The 12822-nt window shown below is 35.0% G+C and overlaps 1 protein-coding gene across 4 annotated transcripts in view; it reads right to left on the bottom strand.

Annotated features, from left to right (window-relative positions):
• Positions 1 to 12822, bottom strand: part of LOC110116658 (vacuolar protein sorting-associated protein 8 homolog) — a 44895-nt gene extending 32073 nt beyond the window's left edge. For 2 of the 4 annotated variants that reach the window (XM_028696636.1, XM_020850330.2), the window contains exons 1-9: positions 11242 to 12821; positions 3960 to 4268; positions 3607 to 3846; positions 3363 to 3483; positions 3136 to 3278; positions 2430 to 3063; positions 1012 to 1076; positions 819 to 920; positions 568 to 710 (exon numbers count right to left, since the gene is read on the bottom strand). In XM_028696636.1, coding sequence (XP_028552469.1) covers positions 568 to 710; positions 819 to 920; positions 1012 to 1076; positions 2430 to 3063; positions 3136 to 3278; positions 3363 to 3483; positions 3607 to 3846; positions 3960 to 4268; positions 11242 to 12720 — 3236 coding nt within the window. In that variant the 5' untranslated portion in view covers positions 12721 to 12821. Of the gene's footprint in view, positions 1 to 567; positions 711 to 818; positions 921 to 1011; positions 1077 to 2429; positions 3064 to 3135; positions 3279 to 3362; positions 3484 to 3606; positions 3847 to 3959; positions 4269 to 11241 lie in introns of all 4 variants that reach the window. The other 2 variants (XM_020850333.2, XM_020850331.2) reach the window with 2 other exon arrangements.

The following is a 12822-nucleotide window of genomic DNA, read 5'->3' on the forward strand; positions in this document are numbered from 1 at the left end:
AACATTTGTCATACATATATAAAAGGAAAATTCCAGAAGACGCAGAAAGAAAAAAATAACATTCTCAAGACAATAGTGTACGCCAAACTGACAAGTCAAGCAACGCATGCATGATGTTTGTATCCATAGTTCATCAACCCAAGTATTGTTGGTTTGATATTCATCTGAAGAACTGATAGAGGTCCAACAGCCAAGACGGATAAGATCCTGCAATTAACTTTAGCCTCCATTTAACTAATTCCCATGATCACACAATAAGACGGGAAAAAAGTTTTAATCAATATTTAGCATGTTTTAATATTTGAAATAAAACCAAAGCATCGTCGAATCAAAGAAGGTTAAGTAGAGGTTAAAAAAATTCGTGTATGCAAATGTAGAAAAACAGCCCAAGCTCTAATAAAAATTGTCAATATCCTCCACATATCTTAAAAATTCTCCATTGAAAAAAAAGGGCAAAAAGCTCCAGACAATGCATCATAAAGAACAAGCACAATAAACATGAACGCTATACTATGGAAATGTAACAGCACTTTTCACAAGAAATGAAAAAGAGACATAATGGAATACCCGATAGAAGCATCATCCAAATTCGAATTATTCTGCACAACCAACAAGAGCTCCTCAAGAGGTGCCTTAAAATCATCTAGGCCTCTATTGAAAAGATAAATCAGTGCACCATACAATCCATGTTCCCGGCATAACCTCACAACCTGAACAAAGAATATAAATCTGTAAGTAATGTATTTGATCCAAAAAGGAAAATAGAAACAGTGGCAGGCTAAATGAATGATAAGCTCACAAGCTCATCTCAACATCACCTGATTAAAATCCAAGGAAGAAATGTCCATGTGAAGAACACACTGTTCAACTCGCTCTAACCACCCTTTGCTACTATAATGCTCTACCAACGCTTGCATGATCTACAAAACAGAAAAATAAATTAAGGAATCCAACTTGAAAAAAAAATTTGTTAAATATTCACAATTATAACCAAATATTTGCAGAAGGTACCTCAGGAGGCAAACATCCTAGCATATCCCTTAATATATATGGCTCTAAAATCTCTAAAAAAGTGCCTGCACACAAAATATTAATGCCTACTAAGCAACTTATAAAGTTAATTTAATACCCAAAAAATGCAAATACATAACTACACGGTGCCAAGTAGGTCAAAGGCTAAGATTTAAGATATTTGATAATAGTTAAACAACAGAACAGAAAAAAGCAATACTAAAGCACTGAATAACATGTAGGCCCAACGTGCTTCTGAAATATTTTTTTCTGATTGCAACATCAGTTCACGGACATGTTATTATGCATTTTTTAATCAAAATTCTACTGCATGGCTCCTTCACAAAAATGTTATGATGCACCTTTTCATGAAAATGCAGCTGTAGGCCATTCAATTCTAAAAGGTGGAATGAACTCCCTGATAAATGTGGAATGGAAACATAGAATGAAAAAGGAGCCAAATGAGGCGGTGCTCCGGCCTTCGGACAGCCCCAGCATGGAATCTTAATCATGGAAACTAAATGGATCAAAGGGCAAAGAAAGACAATAAAATAAGGAGATGCGCAATGATGCTGCTGCCAAAGTACTAAATGCACCTTACGGTAGCAAACCCTCCACTTAACTACAAAAAGACTTCCATTGAATAACTACTTCATCCCCTCTACTCTAATTCAAACAGTTGGAGCAAGCACTATGTAGATTGGTAGGACTGCAGTGCAGAGGCTAGGAAACGCATTAGACCAAAGCAATGTGCATGATGCACTTATCTGTGAAGTTAGCAAAGGTATAACTGAAATACTGGAAATTTTTTCCAAGTTGGAGAAAGGAGAAGACTACCAGAGTGGAGGCTATAACAAAAATGATGTTGGCAGAGTATTCCTATGCGTTCCTGTGTTTTTCTTTAAGACCAATCTTTTACGAAAGCATATGTAGACTTTGGCCATACAACATTTTAAATATAATAAAAGATCTCATTAAAGACTGATAGATGTGCATGGAATTGGTGGTACACTTGAACGTTGCGAAACACAGAAAAAGGCTATGCCACATGACAGGAGATAAGAAAGAGGAAAGGAAAAATGTTGGCAGCAGATATGTGGAAGGAAGGAGATGGAGCCTATCTCCAGGCTCTGCCTCTCCAGTGTATGTTAAGTTAAAGCTTAATAAAAGAAACAAGTTTATTTAATTTCATTTGTATGTGTGGTACATGTAACATAAGTAATCATACATTTCATAACAATTTGTTTATGTTAGATAATTTTTTGGCTCAATCGAAAAAATGTTTGTAGTTGCATCATTTTATTTCGTAACAATTCTAAGCAAAAAGAACAGTTAATCAAGACTTCCTGTTAACTGTTCTATATATTACTATGCAGAAGATTACATTGTATCACGGAGACATTAGAGGATTTTTATACCTTCATGTTGAACAGCAACAAATTTTGAGAATATTCCATCAAACAAAAGGTTAGTCCTTTTTATGTGAACACAAAACTCTACTGCGACCCCGCCAACACGAGCATACTGCTCCGCTATCTCCGAGCGCACAGAACTGTCAGTAATGCTAGGGTCTTCTTTTAAGCTAACTTTATCTATTTGGTTGTAAAAGGCTATGGAAATATAAGAGAACACTTCATCAACATACAACAAGATCAATTCAACTAGGTAAGGCATTATGGCCTCCCGGATAGCATTGACTGTTCTAGGGAGATCTATTACTCCGAGTGCATGGCCATCATAAAGTCTCATTGCCATGTCTAATGCACCCATCCAGTCACCAGCCTTTTGAAGAACCTGAATTCGTTCCTTCCATGGGAGAAGACGAGAAATTATAAGATGCATGGGTCCAAGTATGTAGATTGTAGCCCCTCTTACTGCTACTGAATTATGGTAAGCTTTCTCTGGATTTCCAAAGGTATTCATATAGTGGGTATGATACATAATGAAATCATCCATGCTAGAGCAATCTACGGTAAGATTTGTACGATGAATCTCTGCTCCATCCCTTGAAAACAAGCAGAGTTGTCCTCTGATAGTAAGAACCACTAACATCTGTAATAAGAAACAACAATCACTCAACAAAGAAAGAATGAAGGAAGATAGCTTATGACCTTAGTTAATTACCTGATCATCCAACCATGCAACACCTATTGTTGTGCTATCCAGGATCCACTCTTTGTGCTTTCTCATCTTTGATTTAGCCAACCTGGCTATCTGGATTTTCTTATCCCAAGCTATTGCAAGCCATGCAACTTTATCTGATGCATCTAAGATCATATTAAATGCAATTAAGTAATATTTTCAACGAACAGACCACAAAAAAAATGTAACAAGTTGGATGGAATTCTTACCTATAGAAGCATCGTGAGAATGGCCTATACATTTCCATGCTGCATAAGGCATGGAACCTTCTAGCACTCCATCTGGTTTGGAAAGGTTTTCATAAACTTCCACAGAAGGACTAAGCCTTACCTTAAAGAAGCACGCAACATAGATTAAAAAAAAAAAGAAAATTTAAAACATTCTTAGATCAAGCATTCAATTACACTAAATAAATGCTTTCTACTTGTTCACGAGCATCAGATGGCAATTTACCACTAGAGCATTTTGGTTAGTAGCAAAAACGACCACACCTTCTTCAACTATGGAGGGGTTCCCATTGAATAGCTTCCATCCAGTGTCACCTCCAACTACACCGCCAACCTTACCACCTAGACCACCGGAAGGGACCGAGGGATAGCCTTGAGCAGATGTGCTAGCAACATCTTGAGAATTATCCATCACAATAGGGCATGCACACAAAACAGTACCATTTTTTTGACCATCTAGAAGGCACTGTTGAAGAAACAAACTAGATATTTATAGTATCCAGAAGCTGACAAAGACGCAGAAATTTGGGGTAGCTGCATTAAGAAATAAAAAATAAAGCAGTATTATGTTCGTTAAACCTGAGTCTTAATGGAGAAATGGTGAAGAATGAGCAAAGAAGAAGTGTGGAGCAGAACAAGACCCTTGGAATCGCCTGTAACAGCTTTGAATTGGCGTGAAACTTGTGAATCTTGCTCCAAAAACAAAGTATGTGTTACCGGTGCATTATGCTCCCCGGTGATAACTTTTGCTGAAGTCCCTCTCTGTACATCCCATATAGTTAGATGACCATCACTGTACCCAACTAGCAGTAGGTCACCCTGTTGATTGAAACACATGGAAGTCACGGCTACTGGAATTTTCTCACCAGATGAACCAAATGTCAGCATCTGAAACAAAGAATTTTGATTTTTTTTAATCCTGAGCAATTATTAGCAGTGGCTTGCAGAATCAAAATAAAAAAGACTGAATAAACCACTAAAATAAGATAAAGATTTGCAATTCGTAGGCAGGTTTGGAAACTCATCCGCCAATAGAAAATGTTAAATACACAGTTTTCCTTGCACCTATGGCAATATGAACATGATCATGACACAAATTAAACGCAGACATACAGCAGATCGTGAATAATCAATAGAAAAGAAGCATACGGGATGGAAGTATTAGACAATAAAAAATTTTATTAGCTTAAAAAATACATCACATGTATTGAAATGCATATCAGCATTGGAAAGAGAGAATTATTTATCACCAAATCATGCACAAAACGTGAGAAATTTATTGACGAGATTCAAAATAATTTAATGTAAAGGATAAGGCCCAATAACAAAAGGATAAAAGCAGCACAAAAAAAGCATGGAGCTAAACAGGTTATAATGCACATTGGTTCATCTAATCTTTGTTGTAAATGCACCACATTAAAAAAGGGGTACAAGGGTGCTTAAATTTTTATTTTTTATTTTTTTCTGATAGATCCAAAATAGGCATGGGAAGGAAAAGTGTCACCATGCTACCCCCATCAGCCAGTCTGAAACATTTGCCCAACAGGACAACACAGACGCCATAGTTGTTCGACATAACAGGACAAGGCTTCTGCTTTAGGATTCATGAAGGAAAATGAACAAGTATGGCTTATGGACTGTTTCCAGAAGTAAATGTGCCAGCAAAGAGTGTTCTTTTGACATCAAAAATCAAAGGGCAATTTAGTGCACTCCAATAATACGACAGGAGATTAAAAAAAATGATTTTACAACATCATATTTTATATGAAAAATAATGACCACTAGCATAATCATCTAAGTGGAATATTTGAGGAAGAAAAGGGCTTAGCCTTCCTTAAACAAGTACGCAGTAGCTCCGTTAAATAAGAGAGAAACAAATAATCAAACATATAAGCATCATCATTCTGATCATCATCATTTATTCCATGCCACTTATCAAATTCAGCTATCTGAAACCAACTTCAAAACAAATTTCTATCTTTTTTCATTTGTTCCTTGCAAAAGCTTCTATTCCAAATTTATAATTGTTGAAATTGTTGAAATACTGTGAGACTCCCGAGTCAACCAGTCTTGATAGAGATTAATAAGCATATAGATTATGGTTATAACCGTTAAATCAATTCTCTTATAACCTTTAAATTTTAATCCACGTGCCTCCACTTACTCTTCTAGCCGCAAGTCCCCTTGAGAATTTTTTTCCCTGTTTTTATGTCATTAGCATTGATTTATCTATATTTTAAGACTTTTGGAAAAGTCTATATATGCTTACGCACTAATCAATAAGAAATTCAAAGTTAATTTATCATATTTCTACTTTTACATAGAATCAGAGCGAGGTTAGAGTTTCATTCTTTCAACATTTATTCTCTTTTTTCTCTCCTTTCTTGCCAAGATTTTTCCTTCCTTTCATTATGTTTGATTTCTTTGTCTTACCTTCAAAGGAATCAACCATCATGAATGGTTAAAATCTAATCAAGAGAGAACTCCATAGGCTACAAGCCTCATATAGCTTGAATGGAAGAAACAACTTTAAGTGGTCCCAAATTGTGAAGATCTTTCTACAGGAAAATGGCAACATACATCACCTTGTGGATCCTCCTCAAGAATTGAAGGGCACAGAGTGTGTAATTAGTGATAAATCAAATTTTATGATCATGATATGGTTGTGGAGTATCATAATACTTGAAATCAATGAGTCGTTTATGCTCTTGTCACTGCAAAATAAGTTTAAGATTCCGCCAAATAAATATACTCAAGAGTGAAGGATGCAGCCCTCATATACGAGATTAAAACTAAGATCTCAATAACCAAGGAAGATAATCTTCTTGTTATTGAATATTTTAATGTTATAAAGGTTTCTTGGCTTGAACATGACTATTACCAAGATTTCAAAGATGACATGCTACGATAATACGGTAATTCTCAAGAAATTTGTAGAAAGAGAAAGGATGTTTGAGTTCATTGCAATAGTCAATAATGACTTCAAGAAGTTTGTGTCAAAATTTTAAGCAGAAAAAACATATTACCATTAAATGATGTTTCCATCAAACTCCAAGGTAAGAGATTTACTATAGACTTTTCACCTAAAGAAGGAGAAAAACTTTCTTTCAAAGGCAATTTATTGTGCAACTACTACAAAAAGAAATGACACATCAAAGAAAAAAGTTAAAAATTCCACGTGAAACCTCTAAGTTATGGTGGAAACAATGAAGGTTATTAAAAAGGGCAAACTTATCTTGGGGAATCAGAGACTCAAGTAAAAAGAAATTGAGAAATTAAGGAACTTCCTCGAATATCTATAAAAATCATCCAGATCATATTGCCTAAGTTAAAATAGTTTGACTTCTAACTATTATATTTTTAGCATCTTAAATAATTCCTCCCGCACATTCTAGATTTAGAAGTCCCTAACAACTTGATCAACTTTGTTTTATCTTGTTAAAACCTACAAATCCTACCCCAACAGTGGAAAAATAAAAATAGTCAATGGTTCCCTACAATTGTTGAAGGTCAAAGAAATATTTTAATTTCATCCATATTTACCCTCAGTGATGTACTACATAATCCTCATCTTGCAATAAATCTTCTATCAATCCGTAAAATCATTAAAGATCATAATTACATGGTAACCTTTTTTTTCCTAACCATTGTGTATTTCAGTACCTCAGTACAAGGAAGATGATTGGGCAACCTAGAAAAAATGATGAGCTATATCTTCTTTTAAGTCATAAATCACTTTTCATGTTCTTTCATTTACATAATTAATATAGAAGCCATATAGGAACATTTTAGTTTAGGACATCCCTCTTTCAAAACCCTACAACTTAATGTAGGTTTCCTTCTCTCTTAATGAATTAAAATATGAAAAAAAAAATTATTATGAAACTTATGAAATTGTTCACTCTAACATTTGGACTCTTCTAAAATCTCCAACATTTTTGAAGAAACAGTATTTGTCATCTTTATTGATGATTGCATTCATATTGCATGGATATATCTTATTCTCCTCCTTTTTATAGTCATGATACAAACATAAGTCAATATTAACATCAAAGTATTTTAGACTATTAATATTTATGATTATTTTAATCAGGCATTATTATATTTTTTCATAAAAAGACACCATCCACCAATCTTCCTATCCTAACACATCCTAATAAAATAAATTGGTAGAAAAATCATCATTTTCTGGAATATAGTAAGACTCTTCTTTTCCAGAAAACCGTGCTAAAAAAATACTGAGAAGTAGTCCTAACTTCCACATACCTAATCAATAAAATGCCTTCAATAGTGATTGACTTCAAAAGTCTTCAAAACTGTCTAGTTGTACTTCATTCCCACAAATAACTTCCTCTCAAAAAATTCACCAAAATTCCTTGGGTGCACTACTAATGTCCACATCCACAAATAGTACAACGGTAAACTTGATCATAGAGCCCCCAAATATGCCTGTATTGGGTACTCCTTCACTCAAAAAAGATATAATTGATATTGTCCTGCCACCAAAAAAAAAAACTTTAAAAAATGTCACCTTCAATGAGACAAAGTTTTTTCAATCAAACTCATCTTCAGGAGAAGACCTCTCAACTGGAAGATAAGTTTAATAAAACATTTATCTTTCACCTTGCATTCTATCAACACAAATTTTAATAAATCCAGATACTATATCCCTTCAAGTTTATATATGAAGGAATAAGCCCACGTTAAATCTCAAATAAGCTCAAGACTTGAAATCGTTAACGGGTAATAATGATCAACCCATCGCTATGCATTTTCCTCTATATCCATCTTCTAACACACATCTTTTTTAAAAAAATCATACCTATGAAGTCTTCCTCATAAACATAAGCTTCAATTTCATTACAATATCATTAATCCTAGCTAAGACACTTGAAAATAAGAATTTAAAGGATGTCGTGAGAGAAGAAATGAATGGAAAATAGTCATAGTTGGGCGATCATTGAATTACCAAAACGAAAGAAAAATATAGGATACAAATGAATTTTTTTTTTTTTTGTTAAATATAGAGCAAATGAAAGCTTGAATCGGTATAAAATGAGATTGGTAACCAAAAGACATAATCTAATGGAGTCGACTAACAAGAAACTTTTGCTCCTATTGCGAAAATGAATACAATATGAATCTTAATTTCTCTTATAGCCAATTAATTGTGAATGGTTCATACAATAATATGACATAAAGAATGTTTTCTTATATGGGAACATTAGAAAAAAGTTTACATGGACCCACCACTTATATTTGATAGTTATTTTTTCTTTGTTTGCAAATTAAAAAAAAAAGCTCTATATGAACTTAAATAATCTTTGAGAGCATAGTTTGACAAATTCATAAAAATCGAATGAAGCTAGATATAAACAATACCAATGGATTTATATATTCTTCATAAAATACTCCACTGATGGTAAAATCTCAATTTTTATTGTATACATTGATGATAAAATTTTATAGGAGATGGCAATGAAAAAAGGAGTCTCTCAGGAAAAAGCTTCCCGAATAATTTGATATCAAAGAGTTGGCAAGCTAAAAATACTTTTTGGGCATAGAAGTTGTTCAAAGTGAAAAAAAAATATTCCCCTCTTAACAAAAATGTCATAAATCTACCGAAAGAAACAAAAATGAATGATTGCAAATTTTATTAAAACTCAATTGATCTAGGTCAAAAATTGGAAGCAAACAAAGAATAAAAAGAAGTAGCATAGGGCAGTGTCAAAAATTAATTTAAAAACTGATCTATATCACACCCACCAGAAATTACATTTATAGTAAGTCTCATCAATCAATTCATGCACAGACCTAAAGACTCTCACCTTCAAACAACTTATAAAATACTTAAATATCGTAAATCAAGTCCAAGCAAAAGAATTTTATATAAAAATTAGTATATTTCACAAATTGAAAGATATTTGGATGCATACTATACAGGATCACTAGTAGATATATTATTCACAACTGGTATTGTACATTTTTTGGAAAAAAATAATCTCATAACACGGATAAACAAAAAACAACCTATTGTTTCAAGATCCAGTGCTAAATTTGAACTTAAGAGTTATTGCCCAAGAAGATGTGAGCTTTTTATGGATTAAAACTATCTTGGAAGATTTAAAATGCAACATACAAAGGTCAATGAAGATATATGGTGGCATTACATTTGCCATCAACATTACACATAATCCAGCACAACATGATCATACCAAGCATATGGATGTGGATGGGCATTTCATAAAAAAGAAATTAGAAAGTGAGTTGATTTGTACTCTATATATGTCAACAGAAAATCAACTTGCTTACATTCTCAACAACAGACTCTACAACCCCACATTCAAAACTATTATAAGCAAACTTGGAATCTTAAATTAATACTATTCAATTTGAGGGAGAGTGTTGAAAGACTGTGAAACCTATAAGTCAACCAATCTTAGCAGAGATTCTTGAGGACACAGATTAATGATTCTAACCATTGAACCGATCCTCTTATACCCTTTAGATTGCAATATGTGTGGCTCCTATTCATCTTCTGGCCGCTGGTCCTTCTTAGGGACTTTCGTCTTTTTTTTTGTAATTAGCTTTGATTTATTTTCATTATAAGGCTTTTGGAAAAGTATATACATACATCCACACTTTGTAGAAAATCAAGCAATAAAATTCCAAATATTTTTTTAATATTTATATTTTTCTATAATAACATATGGTTCTGAAGACTTAGAAAACTTGGGAATCCAATTGTAGTCCACGTTGACCAGGTTTACAACAAACAAATTGAAGTTGAACTCCAATCTCCTGAAGGTAAAATTACTAAGAAACTAGCACTTAAATTGCTAATAAAACATAAATTAAAAAAACATCAATTAAACAGCAAATTTTCACTTTACTAGTAAATTAAACTCATAAAACTAAAATAAGCACAGGTATTACCTCTCAAAAATGGATTATTAAGGCTCAACGCATTAGGTGATGGATTTAGTTAACCAAAATCTTTTAATAAGTTAATTCTTATTATATTATACCCTATAATGTTTTAGAAAAGGTAAACTGCAGGAATGGTTCTTCTTGTACTATTTGTTTTACAAACTCTGTGCTGGAATAAGATCACTTTGATGCCAAATTGATGATGTGACACTTGTTAATGACCTCCAGAGCCTTGATTTCTTACGTCTCACTCCTTCAATTTCCATTGTAGCATCTTTTCCTTGAATGCAATCCTTCATGTAATACAGGATTGAAAGGAGAGAGAGGTGGCAGGAGCCTCTATCAGAGGAAATTGAAGGTACTCCTAATTTTAAAAATTTTGTTGGTAAGTGGTCAAGAGAATATGTTGTGGGAGGGAAAAAAGAGAGGAGAGACATGCTTACATCTTTCATGATACATAGTATTCTAGGAGAGACATAATGTACTTCAGTTATCAAAAAATACAAGCATAATAGTTAACCTTGGTTGAATAAACAACCCCGAATCAACATTGGAATGCAACCAAACTTGAAAATTTATTATTATATCCAATATAGTATGGTCTAACAACTCGCATTTATACTCTTGCTCTTCTGGGAAATTGACAAAGAAAGTAAAAGTAAACCAATCAATGAAAAAGCACTCCGAGGAATAAAAGACTAGTGACCTCAAATTTCAATATCAACCAGTTACCTGTAGATATTGTAATAAAGTTATAAACTTGCATGACCATACGATCATTCTTCTCTTCTTTCTTTTTTCTTGGAAAAAAATGAGGTTCAGTGGGCCAGTTCACAATGGATGATGTATTATCGCAAATAAATAATAAGCTTCACGCCATTTTCAAGCAAGAATATTAAGACAAGAATCACAATATCCTTTAAAAACTCACCTTTCCATCCATGTTATCAGTGGAGTGAGGGGAATATTTGCAGGGAAAGACAAGAACAACCCCTTTTGATGTGCCCACTGCTATATAATTCATATGCACAGCTAAGACATGTGGTAAACCATAGTCATGCTTGAACGTTTGTGAAGAAACACAACGAGTAATCATGTTGTCCAGGTCCATTTGTAGATAACCAATAGCAGGTGGGCCTCTGCGAATGCCTTCAAGCCTCATTGGCTGAGCAGCTGCCCCCTCTTCCCAATGCAAACCGGATGAAGCCTTTCTCTTCTCGAGCTCTTCAGCCCGGTCTAATGGCTTCATAGGTGCACATGATTTCTTATCCGCATTCTTTGTGCCTTCCGTCTCATTCACCATCTGGCCAACCAGACTATCTATTTCATTTGAAGTCATGCTCTCTTCTCCAATGCTACTAATTTTTTCATCACTAATATTAAAATCATCAGATTCAGTTGCTAAAATTTCCATGACCGCCCCATTAACAAGAACTTCATATTCAGCATTGGCATCACCCTTCTTTACAGCTAGTAAATCACCATTCATCTCAAGGACATTCACATGAGTGTCAGTTGAAGTTGAAGCAGAGGAAGGCAGGTCCTCGAGACCTTCCTTAGATTCAAAATGCACAGAAGATTGTGGCTCACTAACAGAGCAGGACAAATCCTCTTTTAGATTCTCAGAGGTATCTCCATCAATAACAAAAAAAGATCGCTCTTTCTCGCAAGACACCACTTCTCCCTGGGGCAGTTCAGGCGTTGCAACATCAAAGCCTGATAAAGAAGAAGATCCAATAGGTAAGGAAGATTCTACTAATCTTTTGTCCTCATTACCTCCCAATCTCCCAGTTGATGAGGCAACCAACGAAAAACAAGGTTCTTCCAAAGCTTTCGAGACAAAGCTCGCCTCCACATCAAGACCTTCTGTCGTGTCTTCAAGCAGTGAAACCTTTTGGATGGATTCACCGCTTGCCCTTTTAGACTTGATCGCCGCTGCATGAGGAGTAGGAATGGACCGGGATGCAGCTGCAGCAGCCGCGAGTGCTGCGCCAGGCTTAGGCTTCGGCTTCACGCCACTGAATAGTGACGGAAAAGATCGGGAGGAAGAAGCTTTGGAAGCATTGGAGTAGCTCGCATCCCTCGGAGAAGAAAGGTATGAAGATGATGATAGTTCCCCAGTTCTTCTCCTCCAATTGTAGGGTTCTTCTAGGGTTTCCGCAACCGCCGACAGTTGACTGGCATCGTCTCCATCTCTTGGTTCCTCCTTAAGGATTGTGGAATTCTCGTTGGGGAGAGCATAATAAATGGAAGGTAGAGCTTTTGGGGAGGAAGAGGAATCCGAATCGGTATCGTTAAGGATTTCGTCCACGGTGCGGCGATGGGTGGCAGTTGACTCGCCCTCGTCGCTACTGTCTGAAGAGAGATCTCCACAGCGCGATCGTAGAAACAAATCGAGGTCGAGCTCCATGGGAGCTCTGAGTGGATTGCTCCACTTCCGTTCCCTATTTTCCCTTTCTTTCTGATCCGCCTCCTCTCGTCCTACAATAAAGCAGAAGAAAGGAAGGGTTCG

Source organism: Dendrobium catenatum, unplaced genomic scaffold (assembly GCF_001605985.2).
Source record: "Dendrobium catenatum unplaced genomic scaffold, ASM160598v2 fragScaff_scaffold_793, whole genome shotgun sequence".
Taxonomy (NCBI): Eukaryota; Viridiplantae; Streptophyta; class Magnoliopsida; order Asparagales; family Orchidaceae; genus Dendrobium; species Dendrobium catenatum.